The 19245-nt window shown below is 39.4% G+C and overlaps 1 protein-coding gene across 3 annotated transcripts in view; it reads right to left on the bottom strand.

Annotated features, from left to right (window-relative positions):
• The window catches only part of CCNY (cyclin Y), a gene marked incomplete at both ends in the record, with an annotated part of 124079 nt that extends 105012 nt beyond the window's left edge, over nucleotides 1-19067 (bottom strand). For all 3 annotated transcript variants that reach the window (XM_080610429.1, XM_080610428.1, XM_080610430.1), the window contains one exon: nucleotides 18914-19067. In XM_080610429.1, the coding sequence (XP_080466555.1) occupies nucleotides 18914-19067 (154 nt within the window). The remainder of the gene's footprint in view (nucleotides 1-18913) is intronic.
• Nucleotides 19068-19245: the final 178 nt, after the last annotated feature.

The following is a 19245-nucleotide window of genomic DNA, read 5'->3' as shown; positions in this document are numbered from 1 at the left end:
TCCACAACAGTATACGCGGCTTCTGTACTCCTTTGCTGTGTTTTGTGTGTATCCTACAGTTCCCAATATCCTGCAGTGTATAAACAATCAGGAGTCCCAAACCATTCTCCATGCTTTTAAGTATATATACATATATATGCAAATAGGTATATGTGGGAATTGTCACTGTTTCTAGAAGGATTACTCAAACTTTCAAAAATTAAGAATGAGAATCCTATGACATACCCGGGCCTATCAGCCAACTGTGAATTCACCCCATGCAAAAGACATTTTTCACATAGCAACAGAGAAAACAGAATAAATGGCCGAGAGGACTATCAAGGATCACTTGAAATGGAAAACATTGGAATTAAATAGGTAGGATTTAAATTGTAACAAGAAGCTTCTGAAAATATATTCATTTCAAAACCAGAACAAGGAAAAAACAACAGTCAACTAGAAAATAGACAATTCTTCACTAGTCTATAGGAATTTATAACTCATCAATCAGCGGGAGGTGAGAAAGCCCAGCTGAATCAGAAAATAAGCACTGTTTGTGAATAACAAATTTTCTCTTAAGCATGAAAATCTGTAATGAATGATAAAGAATATTTCAATAGCAATACAAATAAGCCAGGAATTGCTTACTAATATTCTAACAGCTAACAATCTTTTCAAAATGACAGAAGAACACCCTCACAGAGAAAATGCTTATATAGCCTGGTTAGCAGATACAGCTGAAAGGATAAACACAAACCAGAATTAACGATATTAACACTGCTTGCAATTATTTTTCCTTAATTAGAAACATATTTTTCCATTTCCTAAAGACAAAGTTAAAAGATGAGAAAAAACTGAGATGATAAATGCCAAAGCAAAGGCATTCAAAGCCTCTGCTGTCTTTCAATTGCCTAGCTGTAGTTTCAGTGCCCATCACTGCACAATACTCAGTTTAAAAACAATAGCAGGATTAATGCTGATAGTGGACTCTGATGCTGACTGTTCATCCACCAATTAAATAGAACCACCTCCAAGCAGAAACACAACACGTGTTGGCTGAACCTTGTCCCTGACACAGCTACCGCTGCTGAACACATCTAATGAATGGAAGGTACAGAAGGCAACTGAGAGAACACCACCGGGCAGGGGATATACTCTGCTAAAATGCCCATTTTGCATTTAATATTCCATAAAACACTGTACACTTGCACTGGAGGTATTTAACAGCTGGTTTTCTCTTATCTTCAGATACAAGAAACTGCAGAATGCCAAAGGGCTGTTTATTACAGCATATAAAACTTTTACTTTCAGGAAACAGAAAGGAGCATCCGAGAAATCGGTGAAAATGCAGACAGCAGCTAGAAGTAGATAACAGCAGGCAATAACAGAGAGATGGCAGAATAATATCACCTTCTGTCTATTTACTTTCATATCCAATGTTTGTAAAGTAGCATCAGACAACATGGAGACTTTATTGCAATTTCAGAAATTACTGTGGACGGTTCTAAAACAATGATAAAAGGTATATTAAAAATGGACAAGATTTCAAAGCTCAGAATTTGACCTGGATAAGGGGCAGTTTCCAAAATACTGACAGTGTAACATTTTGTAGGTTCTATCTGCCACATTTATCATCAGGCTTCAAATCAAGATAGGCAAACAGACATGTACAGAAATTAAATCTTTCCTTTTTTCAACTAGCCTAAAATTGCTGAAGTAAAAGATGAAACTAAAAGTGTTTTCTTAATCAGTGCTCTGGATAAGCTTTAGATAAAATACATTAAAATTATTGTCTAGAATGTCACCTGTTGACTATCAGAAACTAAATATTCTGAACACTAATCTTTTGTGAAATGTAATCTTTTAAAAGGTTCTTCTATTCACTGGAAATGAAAGGGAACCGAAACAATAATGCCACAAATGCTTGAGCACTTGACTGCAGTCTCAAATTGCAATATTGCCTCCTCCTTCAGCATCTATCTTGTAAATAAGTACAGCACAGAATAGGGAGAGCAGAGAGGAACGTTACAGATTTCTCCCCCCTCCCTTCCCCCCCAGTATATGTAATTTGATATGCACATCAACTTTCGCCATTTGGCTAGCCTTCAACTTCAGTTTAACCTCTGAATCTTACTTACTTATCAAGTATGTAATTTTTGCAATTACTAAACCTGCCTACATAATCAAGTACAGTATATTCTGGAAGTCACCTTTTCTAGAAGAAAACACTTCCTCTTATCCAGTAGTAATACATTTCCCGACATAAATCCAATTTTCTTTTCAGTGCGCTAACAATGCTCTCCAACACATAGAGCAGCAAAATTTAACTGTTAACAGAAGTTTCATGTTTCGAGTTCCTTTTCCCCTTTATGCAGTGCTATCACTCAAGGAAAAACCAGACTATGAAGCACAGCTGATGGCTTCACTGCATTCCCACCAAACAGTATTTATTGCCCATGTAATACCCAAATCACCCTCAGCACTCAAACTAAAAGTTGAGAACTACAGACACCATAAGGCTGACTATAGCTCCTTCATAAATTAGGAGGCCAGAAATGAAGTAAACTAGCAACTTAGTTTTGAAAAGCCTATGCCATTTCTGTGGCTGACCCTGAGAAAGCCAACCCCTTGCTCTTTCCTTTAAAGCAAATGCCAGTCTGTAAGGGCATGCCATTGTACTGCTAAACACTAAAACCGTATTTCACATTGAAAATCTAACTTGATTTGCATGTCCGTATAAACTTTATTGGTATGTGGTAACTGTTTTTCAAAATTACATAGTTTTGTTAAGAAAAAAAAGAAAAAAGTATTTTTCAACATTCCAGTTGCCTGAAAATTTGTCATGGTGTGCTCACAGATCCTCAGTGTAGCCTAGGCCCAGCAAAATTAAAGTATCAAATATCTAAGGATGTCTGCTGCTCGCTTACCAGCATATTTCTGTAGGACTGTGGCACGTGCCCTCTTGCCTGGGAAATAAAGGAGTATACTCTAAAAAAATCCACAGACAAACTTACTTTCCTGTACGAGAAGCAACCCAAATCTAATGTAGAGGTTTACATACAAGGAATGCAAATTTATTCTTTTAAGGCTAGTACTATCTTTCCATTAAAAGTAAGGTCACATCCAAAGAGTTCTATTTCTTGTCTCTGTCTTTTATATGCTTACAGGCATTCAGTTCTCTAAGGCTCATCTGATATAGCTCCATATTTCTACACACATTCTCTAAGCAGCCAATATTGTCAGAGACACTGACTTGACCAACTGTAGGATTTCTCAAATTCTCTGCTGCATGCCAATACAACACTTGAAGACAAGTATGTAAGGCACTTTTTGGAAGGAGGCAAAATTTAGTAAAGGCCTATTCTGCTCTTGTTTTTTAACCTTACAGAGTAATCAAGTGGTTCATCTTTCTGAAAGTTAGTCATATAGTGAGTATCTTAGCATACTACATACACAGCAAATACTCATCGGAAAATAACGTTGGCAGTAACAGACCCTTAGTCTGAAGGAAGGAGGGACAGAAGAGCAGTTGGTCAGCTACCTTTTAAATACAGTTTCACAGAGAAAATTACTATTTTTTTTTTTTTTGGACAAGAAAAGACCTATTGTACAGTGTACAGACAAGTAAAGAAATTAGCAAAATTAGTCCTTGGCTGTTATCAGCAATATTTGGTTTATATGTTCCTGGCAGAAACCTATGTGGAATGGCTCCTACATTCAGACAGAAACCCTGATATTTTCTACAGAAAAGTTTTAGTTGTGGGGTCTTTTTATCTATACATGTATAAATATACACACACACACGCGCCAATCCCACAACTAAATCCAACCTGTTCCATAAACATTACAGTATAATTTTACTTTCAAGGAAGCAATTTTACTACAAGAATTAGATTAACTTTCTACTTGTTCTGAACTGGCAGAGAACACCTCTATTTCTTTTCATAGAGTCGTCAGAAAACTGACACAGCCTAAAGGAACTCCCAAAATTTGGATTTGACTTTAAGAGCTGCCTCAATACATCACCTGGGAAAGTAAACAGGTACATTTTCCTAAATGTAGTTCCACTGATTTCAGTTGAGTTTATTTTTAACAGATTTTTTTATTTATTTATTTTTACAACAGATTAGTATTTAAATCTATGTGAGTTTTAGAGCTGAGAAAAGGGTATTTAAGTAAGCAATTTGGAACACTGAAATTACTACTTCAGTCTGTAGTATCAATGAATAAAACAGTATTTCTCTACCCATTCACCATATGTCTTCTGATGTGTTTCAAGGGCTTTTAATTCTCTCACAAATATTATTTGGTGACATGGAGATTACTTTGCTTGAAAGATGCCTGCTGTTATTTTTAATGCTAGCTTGCGGCATCAAGATACTGTCTTTAAAAGGTAAAAATCTTTTATAAGGGGGAAATAAAAGAATTTCCATTAAGGGGAAGAGGACATGTATTAACTTTATTAAAAATAAATTCTGTTCCCAAGAATCCAGCACACTATTTGCAAGATTATTTAATATCCAAGTCGCTTTCAGCTTTCTTTTTTGTAAATATCATCAATCCTTTTTGTTTAATTCCATCATTCTGGTAAACAAAGAGCTGAGGACATTTTTTTACTGCTTTCTGAGCTTGAAAACACATTAAGTCACCCACTGTTAATATACTATATTAATAAGCACAAGCATAAATACATAAAGAGTGTTATTCATCACAACAACCTTCATTTGCAAGTAATTTCTGATTCTCCTTTGTTTACTAGGTCAGCGTTCCACCATGGAGATGATAATGATCCTTTTTAATCAAACGAATGAAACTAATGGAAATAATTGATGGTAACTACCAATGTATTAACTATTTAAGATAGACAGGCAAGTGCCTGGGGCTAACACCTATATATTATCATAAGGAAACCCTGACTTTTTCCTCCCATCTGGTTTAAGCTCCATTAAGAAAATACACGAACCACAAGTTTATTTATGGGATCAAAAAATGCTATCATGACCCAGTCCCAGATAATTACTTCAGCCTGCTAGGATAAGAAAGCTTACTTGTTGCAAAACAAATAAACCCTGCCACAAAGGGATAAACAGAAGACAAAAAGAGTAGAGAAGAATGCAACGAAAATATTGTGGGTGAACAAAGAAACCATACCCAGACAGTAAGACAGAGGTAATGCCATTTAGCAGTGACACAGAACTTCTTTCTTGAACTAAGTTATGGGTTTCTCTCCAAACAATAAGTAAATATTGTCAGACTCCTACTTGAAAAATGCTGCCGAGATCTTTCCAGAGATCAAACAGGCTCCTGGGTCAAATATTTTCCAGATTACAGCTAGGTTATTACCAGAAGACACCAACAACAAAGCTTCATCAGCACATACTTTTCCTATTATTTTCTAACAGATATAAAGAAAAAAGTACCTGAGTTACTTGAGGAAAGAGAACTGCAGCAAGCAGTAGGAAGTCAATAGGACTATTTATAAATCAGATGCAACATACCCTCACAACAAGTGCTTTGAATACACAACTGAATGTGAAGCATCTTGTAAGAGCATGCTCCATGTACTGAATTAGTTTAACAAGCATTATTCTCACACAGGTCCTGTTTAGCAAACTTATCATAGTATTTGATGGCAAGACTACAACAAGCTCAGATGCTTTAACATCACTGCAAACAGAAGTGCTTTACAGCTAGCAGTGGACTTGAGTATACAGTTTACGTGCACTTACTGAAGCTTCACAGTACTGAATCCTACAGTACTGCACCCCTGTCAAAGTAGTTGTTATATCCAGAGTTATCTTCTTCCCTACACACCATACCCCTTATTTAATAGGATCACAGAATGGTTTGGGTTAGGAAGGACCTTAAGACCATCAAGTTCCAACCCCCCTGCCCTGGACACGGGCACCTCACACTACACCATGTCACCCAAGGCTCTGTCCAGTCAGGACTTGAACGCTGCCAGGAATGGAGCATTTACCACTTCTTCGGGCAACCTCTTCCAGTGCCTCACCACCCTCACAGTAAAGAACTTCTTCCACATATCTAACCTGAACTTCCACTGTTTTAAGTTTAAACCCGTTGTCCTTGTCCTTGCCCTATTGCTACAGTCCCTGATGAAGAGTCCCTCTTCCCTGTAGGCATCCCTGTAGGCCTCCTTCAGATACTGGAAGGTTACCTGCATCAAAACTATTTTGCCTTGATGAAAAACAGGATTAAAATCCCCACGTAAGAACTGACAACGGCTCAAGCAGGTCAGCACATTATTTTGAGATCTAGGTGCCTCCATTAATTTTTGTCACATAAATGAGAGAAATAAAGTCATACAGCTACAGCAACATTTAGCAGTCTGCTGACTTAACATGTGGTATTCCCTACAGGTTTGATTAGCAAAGCATGATTAGACTGAAGGAGCTGCGTGTGGAGATGATGGCATGGCCAGCAAGTAGAGCACAGGAAGCACTTGTGACTATTTCAGCAAATTTCTTCATAGTAGTTTTACAGAGAAAAAGTAGACAACATGACTGGAGAGTGCTTCTGACCTACAGAGCCATAAACCAAAACCTTCACTTGGTCAAGAGCCACAGACCAACAAAACCAAGGGAAGAATACCAGACATTGAGCTGAAACCCCCCTTGGTCCCACCATTCACCAACAAGACAGGACTGGACTGCATGTGCAGCTGGATCCCAGGAACCCAACAGTGGCAGGACAGCAGCCCTTTTTGCCCTGCTAAGCCTCAGGGTGCAACCTGGTTTGCCAGGTAACCCTGGCCAGAACAGGCCCATCACAAGTCCCATTGACTGCCTTTGAGCTAAGAATCACACACATTGCCACTCCCTAACAATAGAAGGAAAAACCTTTTGCAGTAATAGATCCTGCCTTTCAATTAGGAGATGCCAAATCAACGAGATTTGAGTTCCCAAACAGAAACCAAGGAGATTCCTCATTTACATGAGGAAAGAAATGCAAAAATTGGTCATTAGAGGAGATTTACATACAGCTGGACACACTGAAGCAGGGCACAGTATCAACTACAAAGATGGTAATTACCAAGAGTTTCTTTCCATGAATTGCAAATCTTAACACTGCTATTAACTCAATCTCTTTTCAGATTCTTATTTGGAAGAAAACAGTGTATATAAATTCCATGCTCTTCAAAAAGAAAAAACCTACACAGCCTCAGAACCTATTTTAAGAATTACAACTCATGTGCCATGGTTTATTTGTAATCTCAATCTGTAATTCAGTGCATAAATTAAAGTGCACATTTCCAAAAATCGTGAAGAAAATTACACAGATCAAAAAACACATTCAACAATTCAATGTTACCTAAAAGTCCAAAGGTACAATGAGGAAATAAAGAAATCTTACCAGTATGTGGATAACCACAAAGATCTGAAAGAACAAAGATTATTTTATTTGCTTGACTATAAAACACGCAGGAGAGGTAGGAAACTAGGAATGTGCAGCAAATATTGAAATGCAAACATGATGTAATCTAAACCAGGGTTTTGAAATCAACATTGAAAGTTTGATGCCATCCTGGAATCATTACACAGACCATGCTCTGGAATATGCTGTATGTATTGTGTACTCATCACTCTCAAATCACAGCAAAACAGAAAGAGTCAAGAGGAGAGAGATGAGATCAGAGACAGTAACTTCTGTATGCTGTGGGTAGAAAAAGGTTGGGCTGAGAAGTGCAGGCAGGTGACAAGGCAGACTATGACAGAGATGTACAAAAAAAGGAGGGGAAAGGAGAGAAAGAACAGTCCAACCAAACCTACAGGGATGGAGGAAGGCAATGATTAAAAAGGAACGTATCTTCAGCTCAAGGCTAGTTTTAACATTATACTACCAACATGACAAAAAAAAAAAAAAAAAGAGAGAGAAAATAACATTTTAAACATTTTACTTCAAAAATCCTGTTGTCCAAAATATTTGTTAAATATAAAATTTTATGTACAAAGATTTCATTTGAGAATACATACATTTAAAAAGACAAAAAATATCGGGGGGGTGGGTAGGGGAGTCTACTGCCTAATTCTAGCCTGTATTCCAACAAAGTCAGGAGGTCTGGCCTTCAGTTCTGGAGCTTCCTGAAGCTCACAAATATCCCAAGGACAAATGCCATGCTGGGTTTACATCAAATAGTTATTCAGTCACCCAGTAACAGATGAGGCCCTCAGCTTATCTCAGCCACCAGGAACTGAAGGAAATCAAGACATCAGCTGCATGCACAGGACCTTTCTGCACATGCCAGTTCCATCACACAGTGGCTTACCCACAGTGAGCAACTCTCTTTAGCACACAGTGCTTGATGGAAGTCACAGTCTCAGAATCACGCTTCACTTCAGTAGTCACTCTGTATAAGCCGGTATTATTACACCTTTTTCCCCCGAGAGTAACAAACATGTTGATAGGCATGTGAAGCCATTTTGAGATAACCCACGCAAAATCAGAGACAGAAGAATTTGCTCCCTTAAGTTCTCTTCTCATTTTCTACCCACACCCATGCATAAATTCACTACTGTTGAACTGCAAATTTATATTCAAAAATGAAAGCATGCAGTAAGGAGTAAAAAAAAAAAAGGGGGAAAAATAAAATGACCAAAATCACACAATCAGATGTATACAAATATAAGAGTTCACACTGTTTGTTTTAAGTTCAGTTTCTCATGTAGTAACATAAAGCTTCAGTGTTTGTATTGCATAAACTGTGATTCAAATACTTGTTATAAAAATAACTCCTTACTATAATACTTTTTAAAGAATTATGACTTAATGTCAAGAGCTTATTTTTCACAAAACATTCACTTCCAGTTAAATTCAACTTGGCAATGTCCATTTCACTTAAATATCCATTTTGCCAAGGGGAAACAAGTTCCTAGATGTAAAATATACATCACTGCTTATATACGGAATTTTAAATGATTTTTTTGTTGTTGTTTGCTTTAGCTTTCAAAGGCAGTATTGGTTTGCTTCTTCCACAAAACAACAGTTAAATCTCTCCTACTGAACATTATTTTTATCACAGACTGGATCTCTAGGACCATCTCGGTTACAGGAATCCTTCTTCCACCCTCAAACCCTCAAAAAAGTATGCATACACCTCCGCAAAGCTTCAATTCTAATTTCTTTCTATGTCTGACAGAGAGGATAACTGTATATTGTCAATGCAGTTTACTAGACACTTGTCATCCCAAATGAATTATCCTAAAAGGAAAGAGGACATTTAGCTGCAGGAAGCATGATTTCAAAGCTTAAAATACAGTTGCATTTTCGAACTCTTCACACCCTTTCCACCTCCACTGACTGACTGAATAAAACACACATGGATTTCTGCCAGGTAGGGACAGTCACAACACAAAGCTCCAGGCATGAAGGGCCACTGAGAGGTATGCATTCAGAGAGCATTAGGTGGGATTGACATACAGCTCATAGTAGCAGCACATGCAAAAGATCTTGTTACTCACTTGCGAAGCTGCATTTTATCTTTATGTTTATTTTAACATCTGAAAAATCTACTACATATGACCACATAAGAAATATTAAAATACCAATCAGAAGAAAGCTTCCATATCTTCATTTCAGAATCCCTTTTTAGGAACTCCAAATGCAAATGTATCTATCAGTGGCTACTATTTAATAGTCAAAACACTAGAATTAAAACCATACATACAAACTTTGTTAAGAGTTTAACTACATTCCCTACTTTAAGAGGGGTGTGAGTAGGGCAGAGAATTTCAAATTAAAGTAAGATCAGCAGCAGCAGCCTTTAGTGGGTTGGGGATTCATCAAACCTAAGATCTTTCCTACAGCTCTAGTTGAAACTAGAGTTATCAACTAGAAATAAAATTCTTTCTGGTAAGATGTTAATCCGTGGGGTTTTTCCTAAATATAAACACAGCAGAATAATGCACTGAATGGTTAGGCAAAACATTCTGCAATAACTGGACTTACCACTATGAATTTTATCTCTGCTGATTTCGGTTATAGTTTCATAAACTTAACTAATAAAACCAACACGAGCCCTTTGAAGTTCTCCAAAATGAAAAGAAAATAAAGCAGGTACCAGAACAGATTATAAAGATCCTGATTCATTAACAGTTATGATAATATCTAACGGACACACAGGAGACTTCAATCCTATTACAAGCAAACCAATCAACTGCCTAGAGATAAAAATTCCTATTAGGATCGTCTACATGTTCTTGATCATAACTTTTCTTTTTTCCTAACCAATATTTGATACTTGTTACTTTAACAGCATTCTTTTAGAAGGAGGAAGTCAGGGGTAAACACACAAAATGAGTAGAGACTATACCTTACTTAATGTAAACCGTGTGTTATATGATACAACACACAGACAACTTTTTTCAAGCTAGAAAAACAGCTGAGATCAAAAACTCTGAACACTACCCTAGGAATAAAGAGGTCTAATTAATTCCAAGTGCAGAAAGACTTTCTTCAAGGTCTTTACATCATTTGCATCGTTTTACAGAACAACACAGCTCACAAAGCACTTTAGAGATGTAATTACTGCTTGTAAAGCTCACTGACCACAGCCTGAAAGTTTCTTTTAGCCAAAGCAAGGAAGCGTGTCCTGTCTTGTTCACAACAGTTATAATTCCCAGACTTTGGATCTTCAACCAATGCAGTCTCCTTCTCCAGGAAGGTTAGAAAAGAGGATAAAGAAACCACAGCATATATATAGGTGTAAAATAGAAGTACTGATGAATACTAAAAAAACCCCACCAAATGCAAGCACAGAAGCTTAACTACAACCAGTCATTTCACATACATAACCTCACATACACTCACAATTCCTGAATTATCACCTCCTTAGAGAGTTCGCAGAGCACCGAGAAAGTGTAGTACTGCAAAACATCCTTGCTGATCAAGTATACCTTCTTTCTTATACAGTATTACTTTCAGTATCTTAAATCAACGAATTCTTTCCAGGAACAAAGACAGTAATAAGTTTCTTCAGCCACTGAAAGCATTCAGTAATAAATAAGCATTCATAAATAACAAACAGCAACAAGAAGGTACCAGAATACTAACGTGCAGGGATAAACTGCATACCAGAAACAATTTTAAGAGTTCCAATAATCTGCTAATTTTTTCCAAATCTAGGAAATGATCCCTGTACTACCCGTCTTGCATCTTCACTGACTAACAATTCACCTCATCATGACAGTTACCACTTCCTCTGTATCTTCTGGAACAGTTTTTTCTCCTTACAATCCACATTTTGGATTCAGGAATAACATCAAATCCCACTTTTAATGAAATACCAATACAGCAAAGAAAATAAGCTTTTAAAATTTCAGCACAGCCTCATACCGGTTTCAATACTGTTGAAAGTAAATTTTTTCACTTCCCATCTGATATCTTCTGGATCTCAGCCACTGGCATGTAAGAATCATTCTGCAGACACAGAAACAAGCAAGTAAAAAGCCCGAGGTACCATTCTTTTAACTACAGTTGGGTGGGGTATTGCCAAAAGAAAATTATGAACCATAGAATCACAGAATCAACTAGGTTGCAGAAGACCTTCAAGATGACCAAATCCAACCATCAGTCCTGCACTGCCAAGACCACAACTAAACCATGTCACTGAGGGCCTCATCTACACTGTTTCTGAACACTTCCAGGGACCGTGATCCCACCACTGCCCTGGGCAGCCTGTTCCGATGCCTGAGCACCCTTTTGGTGAAGAATTTTTTCCTCATATCCAGTCTAAACCCCCCTTGGTGCAGCTTGAGGCTGTTCTCTCTTGTCCTATCGCTTGTTACTTGGGAGAAGAGACCAGCCATCTCCATCCTCCTTTCAGGTAGCTGTAGAGAGCAGTAAGGCTCCCACTGCACCTTTTCTTCTTCAAAATAAACACCCCCAGTTCCCTCAGCTGCTTCTCATGAGACTTCTGCTCTAGGCTCTTCACCAGTTTTGTTGCCCTAATAAGTCATCGAAGGCTAACTGTTCTTGCAAAGAGAGAGGGTATCGCAGGGATACCAGTGCAGACACTCCTCCTCTCAGTGGAGGTGGGTGTGGGAGATGTTATGCAAGGTGGGTGAGAATACACTTTTAATCTTAGGATTAATTCTACTCCATAAACATGTCTTAGCATTCAAATATTACACTTTTCTGCAACATTTTTATACAAAGGTAGTAATACAGTGCCACTCACAGCAACAAAAATACTAGTTTTATCAATATATTTTGCTCAAACCATCAAAAGCTGTAAGACAAGAGCACAACTTTTGCAGTGCAAGCTACATCTATGGTGGCTAGCTAAGGTATTTCAGTAAAATGGTTTCAGCATTAGTTTGATTTGAGAGAAATAGAATTATTTTGCAAAGAAATAAAGAGAGAAGTAAGTTACATCAGTTAGGGCATTATGTACATTCTTGCTGATTCGACAAACTTGTCCTAGTGGGATGAGTCAGTCTAATAAGTCCTTTACAGCTTGAAGGCCCAAAATGTTACAAGAGCGATGAGAAAGGAAACAAATAAAAACAAACAGAGAAAAACGAAAAAGGGTTTCCATGTAAAATCTCCAACCAGATTTCACTAGCAATTTCCCATTTACACCTATCACAGCTCCTTGGCCAGCTTCTATACTAGTAAGGATTAGTCTTCAGGACAGTGCTGCTGGTTTTAAGTTCTTTCTCCATCCAGTTCAGGCTAATGAGCACTCTAAATTTCACCAAGTCCTCACAGAAGAAGCTCAAGAGCTGCTGATGCTCAAACTGAACTGGTTGGAGGAATGGATTGTGATGATGTACAGGGTCTACACATTAAACCCACCTCTGAATTATGGTAAAATTTCTGAAGAAGATTTCAGCTTGGGAAACATGAAAATCCCAACAGTTTTATTTCAGCAATTCTGGAATATTTGTTTTTAAAGTTGAATTGTAAGGAGACAAAACTGTCACAGAAGATATGGAGGAAGTGGCAACTACTCCAATGAAGGCACTACCTTAGCATACTGCTGGCAGTATTCTATCCAAATAACAAATTGCTAAATTTACAAAGTTTATTATCACTTACTAGCTCTTCACATACATTTAAGAGATGTATGCACCATACATTAAATATTCTGCAGGATGAAGTAAAAATATCACTCCATATGTCAGAATGCACACAGAAAATTAATAGTTTTTAAAAGCTCTCGTTATTCAAAGGAAAAGAAGCAAAAGTAATGCCAATTGAGTTCTACACAGAAGGCTCAAAGAAATGCTATACATTGTGTATGTTTTCAGCTTGTAAAGTGTATTTCATATTCTTGCAAAGATACTAAACAAGGGAGGTATTTACACTACACCTCATCTGCAGCTCGCTGGCAGGACAAGGACAGGCACTGGGTAGCGCTAGGCACTGCTCAATTATTCCCTTTCCAAGCTCCTGACATGTTAGAGCAGCCAGAAAAAGGCATTCACGGTGTCAGCAAGTTGCTAGATACACATAGCAAACAGCATCTTGCATGTTTCAGAAAATGGTGTCACACCATGCGGGTGCTTTTTGTACCATCTGACCTTGAACAAGGCCTGAGACGAAGTAAACATATGGTGAAAGTTTGAAAAACCTCAGTAAGCACAGAAAATGAGGTCAGACAGCTATGGCCACACAGCTGAGAGGTTTGCACTCTTTTTAAATACATTATTCTTATTACACGTAAAATCTAACGTAAAACAACCTACTTCAAAATACAATAGTCTTTCCATTTTCAGAGACCTATAATTCTAAGCCTTGTCATTCTGCTTCAAGTACCAATTTACCCAGCCAATACTGTTGATCTTGTGTAACTCACTTGCAAAGAAAACCTTGATCAAATGGCAGTACACTAATAAAATTCACCAGAAGTAAGTTTGAACATGATTAATCTTAGCATGTGTGCCTCTGAAAGCTTCCACAGCTAAATATGGAACTACTGACTTCATAAAAGGTGTAAATTTTGTGATTTGATGCGAACAACGTGAAAGTGAGGTTCTAGGAAGGCTTTGTACAACACAGAATCATAGAATAGTTAGGTTTGGAAAAGACCTTAAGATCATCTAGTTCCAACCCCCCTGCCATGGACAGGGACACCTCACACTAAACCATGTCACCCAAGGCCTCATCCAACCTGGCCTTGAACACTGCCAAGGATGGAGCATTCACAACCTCTCTGGGCAACCCATTCCAGTGCCTCACCACTCTCACAGTAAAGATGGTGGTGCCTCTTGGGAGAAGCAGGGCACAGCACAGAATAAACAGACAAAACCGACAGCGGAATTAAAAAAGCATGCAGTATAGTACTAAGTTCAGTCATGTAGCCACTGCAGGCTCTATTTTTAATGTTTTGATGCACAAGACTGCAAGCGGTACCTCAATGCATGATCTCTGACATGCTTAGGTAGGTGATGCAAACAACAGTACTGAAAAGCATACGGATCACTTCTGTGCAGGAATTCTGGCTAAAGGAACAAGAAATTTTTCTTAAAAAGACTTTTATTTAAACCAAATAGACCATTTTTTTTTTTTTTTTTTTAAGGACTATCCTTTTACAATCCAGGTGTTAGCAGGCATGGCTGTGTGCAACATACTAGATCTTCAATTTGCTTCTGAAGTGCTTATAGCATGACTTTGTGAATGTAGGTCAGCTCCTTCACGACGTGCAACCCATCACACCCTTTCTCTTGAAAACACCAGTATTCCCTTTCAGCAAAATTTCACTGAGTATATGGTGCAGACATTTTAAAACTTCCCTATATTTCGCTAAAATCTCAAAATTCCTATAAAACCCAGCAGACAGAGATACACAAATACTAACTAACCTCATTTCAAAGACTCCCATATGTCAGTTTCAAGAAGGTGGAGGAAAAGATCTATAAATAAACAAAGAAATGGCTTTTTAAACAGCAGTCCACTCTTAGGAGCCTGTGCATTACACAGCAAAAAAAATTAACATGATTCACCCACTGTGAAAAGAGCTGAAGAGGTTTATCAGTGATGTACAGTTGCACAGGATGACATTATCTGAGCCAGCAATGAAAAATGACCTAGCATGAGTTTAGAAAGGGGGAAAGGGCAACCTGATTTTTGGGGCGAAGGACACAATAGGGGAGGGGCTCATTATTAAGAATTGTCTTTCCTTCAAACAGCCTAGGAACTCTCCATCTAGCCTCTATTTCAAGAACAGCCTTTTGACTAATTTCATTATAAGGCATCAGCTTTGCTTCATGTCATCATGTTTGTGGTAAGACATTCCCTTTGTCCCCTCCCCACAGTTCCATACTTGAAAAGCTTACTACAGAAATCATGCTCCAACCAGAGAAATCGCTTCTGAGCATATCAGCACATGCTACTCTTTCACAAGTTAAACTGTCAACTTGTGGGTCTGACTGTGTGACCTGCTGATGTCTAAGTGGAGTCCAGACCAGGGTCACTCCAGCTGGCCAGGATTTAAACAGTGCATACACCAAGATACTTACATGGCATGCACAGACAAAAGTTTATGTGCAAATGTGATACAGAATCCAATACATCAAGTCTCCTACTATATTTACTTACTGCTGTCATCAACACTGCTGTAAAAAAATGTCTGGACTGCAAACAGAGCTAGAAATCTTCAAATCTTGAATCCACTGCCATAATTTTCCTGAAGTTTCAAATGCGAAGCACTGAAAAATGTTGAAGCTCCCCCCTTAGAAACAGATCCCCAAAACCAGATGGTAACCTCTGTTCATTACAATTATCCTCTTGCTCTTTGTCAAAGAAAATAAAACGAAAAACAAAACAAACAAACAAAAACGAATATCCAGAAGTAAAAGTTTTCCACATCTGTGTATGTTTATGGAAGTTTGTTACCCTCTTTGAATTTTTGAGGGAGAAAAGGCAAGAAAGAGAAATTCACTATTATAATTCTCCAGAATAAGTAATTTGACAAATCAAATCTCTTCCACAGACCACTTCATAAACACTTGTGAAATATTACGGAAATTGAGATTTTCTAACAAGGTACCAGTGACGGGAGAGAGAAAATCTTGCTATAAACCCACTCCTACTGAAGTAGAATTCCTCCAACCGTCCCTTAAAAACACATTACTGGATTTGGTATTGTACTTGAATTACAGGAGACAATTCAAAGGTGTGATCTTGAAGGCAGATTTGACAAGTTATTTCCTTCTGAAGTATATAAGACGGGCAAACATCAAACAGTCCCACTAGTACTAAAACCTTCAGTTAAATTACTCTTACAAGTTGACATCCCTCCCTCTCTTCCTTTCTCCCTTTCATAGTGCCAGAAAAAGGGCCTGCAACCATTGCAAACCACACATCTCTCGTAAAAGCTTAAACAGGCCACACTTAAAGGTTCAAATTTGATTTAAATTTCTGATTTAAAGGTTATTAATGTTCTTGTTTTATTCAAACAGCTTTACCCATTCAAAAAAAAAATAAAATGTTTCATTAATTTCCTTGAATATGAGCATGAAAGCAACTTCCACATGAAACAGATTAACTCAGACACTGCATATCGTGATTTGTTACAGCCCCCGAAAGTACCACTCACAAGGTAAACGCTCGCTGCGGAGACGTATTTGCCCTTTGAGAGCCTGACTGTCACAGCCACAGGTACTGAGCTGGGTGGAAGGGCTCTCACTTGAAGAACAGTGAGAAACCCAAATCTGAAGTACTAACAAAAGTCTCATTTAAGTGCATCAGTCTTTGTCATCACTTACTTAAAAAAATAAAAACAAGAAACTTTTTGAGAAACTATTGGGAAATATATTATGACTTGTGGGAACACTAAGGAATCAACATCCAGCATTTTCTCTTCATGACACAGATAACCAGACTATTGTTCTTTCATTGTGAAGAACATCATTGTAAAATGATAGAAATATCATTAGAATTCTCCACTGGGAAGGAAGGGGTTTTCACACCCCAGTGTCTCATCTGCAAACATCTGTATGCCATCACACTTCGAACAAAAAAAGCATAATATCTAGTCTAATAGGAAATAAAATATCAGAAACACAGTATCACTTTATTACATGTAGTAATCAGTCTGTCATCTTTGACCAAGAGACCTTCAAAGAATATGACCCCCGCGTGCAACAAAGCACACTTCAAAAAGCTGGTTTACCCAAAGTGCGTCCAGTTGTTTTGTGTGTACAGATATTTATCATCCATCAGTCTTACCAGTGAAAAATTATTTCTCAGACTCTATCTATAAAGAGGGACAAAATCAGAGTTAGGCACAGAAATGAAACCCAAAATCATTCACTCTTTTTCAGAATTAAGGACATCTTGCCTATTTGAATATGCAACATCACACCGACAACTGCCCTAGCTCAACGCCAACAAGATGTAAAACTAAATAACACAAAGCTATTTTCTGTGTTTTAAGCTGCAGTTTAAAGGAGAAGAGAGACAGAGCACGCAGTGCCTTGATCAAACAAATAAAACGATTTCTTTTTGCAAACAAACGCTAAGATGCAGGAACTTATCTGCAGTATATGCACGCTTCAACAAGCACACAGGCACTTACTATTTCCACACAGAGGAAAGAAAAAAAAAGACGGCAGCACAAACCTCACACATTTCTGACCAGAAACTTTACTGCAGGCTGTGTTGGTATAGATGGAGAAGTCGGTACCATCAGAGACAACACTGATGTTGGAAGAATTCATCATTCACAGATCAACAATTGGTTCTTTCATCTCCCTGGCTTTCTCAGACCAGACCATTATGTATTTTTTTCCACTTACTGATCCTGTTATGCTCCAATTTTTCTGTTGCACATAGCAAAGACAGCTAAAAACATTAATATTTCTGGAATGTGTCTCATTAAAAGAGATAATCTTAATCAGGGAGGGAACCTATCTCCTTCTATGGCCTCATAACTTTGCCAGTGTCAAGAACTGACAACATAAAACTCTGTAATAAAATCACAATCCAATAAGCCATGAAAAAAATGTGGAAGGTAAATTGAAGCGCACCAAAGTCCCTCTTTCTGGCTTTCTACCAAAAGCAGTTCATGTAAACTAATCCATGAGATAGCTGACCTTTTACCAAGCAAAGTTTTAGGACTAAATACTGCAACTAATCAAAAACTAAATTACATGTATATATTAACCCACATCTTTAAAATTAAGCTGTATCCTGGCTAACCACAAGAGCAGCATATTTAGTCACTAGTAAAGGAACGGGAATACAGCTTTTCTGAATATCACTGCAGAGAAGGAGAGGGTGAGGAGGTATTCGTGATTTCACAGAGCAGTACCTCATCACGACAGTAACGGGGGAAGCTAAAGTCACTGGAAGAGAAGGCTGTTACGGATAACATTTCTCCCACTTTCATTGCTGGCTGGGTTTGTCCTTTACACTGTCACCGCCTGGCAGGTGACATACCCAAAGGTGACGCCGGCTCGGTACCGCAGGGACGCGCTCCCAGCCCTGCCAACAGCGCAGAGCCAACAACGGACCCTCCGGTTTGCCTCTGGGTGAGCCGGGCCTCCGCGGAGCAGACGAGTGCCCATAGTGCTTATAATGACACTTCACGCCGCCCTGGAGGGAAACGGGTCTCGGCAGCGCAGACCCGGGACCAAACACTGCACCTTGCCAGAGGCTGCGGCGGGGCGGTGTGTGTGCTACCCAGCCCTCGGAGAAAGGGTCCCACACAGCTCTCCCTGGGGAAAGGAACCGCTCCGAGGCTGCATCCCACGCAGATGTACCGAGACCCCCGGCAGCCCCGCAGTGGCGGGCATAGGGACCATAACCGAACCGCCGCGGCACTGAGGAGCGCGGTGGAGGGGCAGCGGCGGGACCGACCGGTCCGGCCCCACCCGCGGGGGGAGCCGCCCGGGGCAGAGCCGTGGCCTCACCGCGCGGAGAAGAGAGAGACGGGAAGAGAAGCAGGGGGTTCCCTGGCCGCCCTCACCGTCGATGTTCTCCCGGTCGCTGATGTGCTGCAGGTTGCAGCCCGTGTCCTCCCGGCTCAGCTCGGCCTCGGGGCGGTAGGACTCCAGGCGGGAGTGGGCATTCCTGCGCAGCTTGGGGCTGGAGGAGACGCAGCAGGAGGTGGTGTTCCCCATTTTCTCTGCCCTGACCCGGCCCGGCTCGGGAGAAGGCGAGGGGCGGCCGGTCAGCAGGGGCGGCGGGAAGCCATGGGCAGCGCCGGAGACGAGGAGGAGCGGCGGGGGAAGAGGCGGCGGCTGCGGCGCCCTGGGGCTGCACTGGCCGGCGGGTCCCCGCGGCGGTTCATCCGCGGAG

Source organism: Psittacula echo, assembly GCF_963264785.1.
Source record: "Psittacula echo genome assembly, chromosome: 2".
NCBI lineage: Eukaryota > Metazoa > Chordata > Aves > Psittaciformes > Psittacidae > Psittacula > Psittacula echo.
The sequence above is the reverse complement of the archived record's forward strand: the minus strand, read 5'-3'. Positions and strand labels throughout refer to the sequence as shown.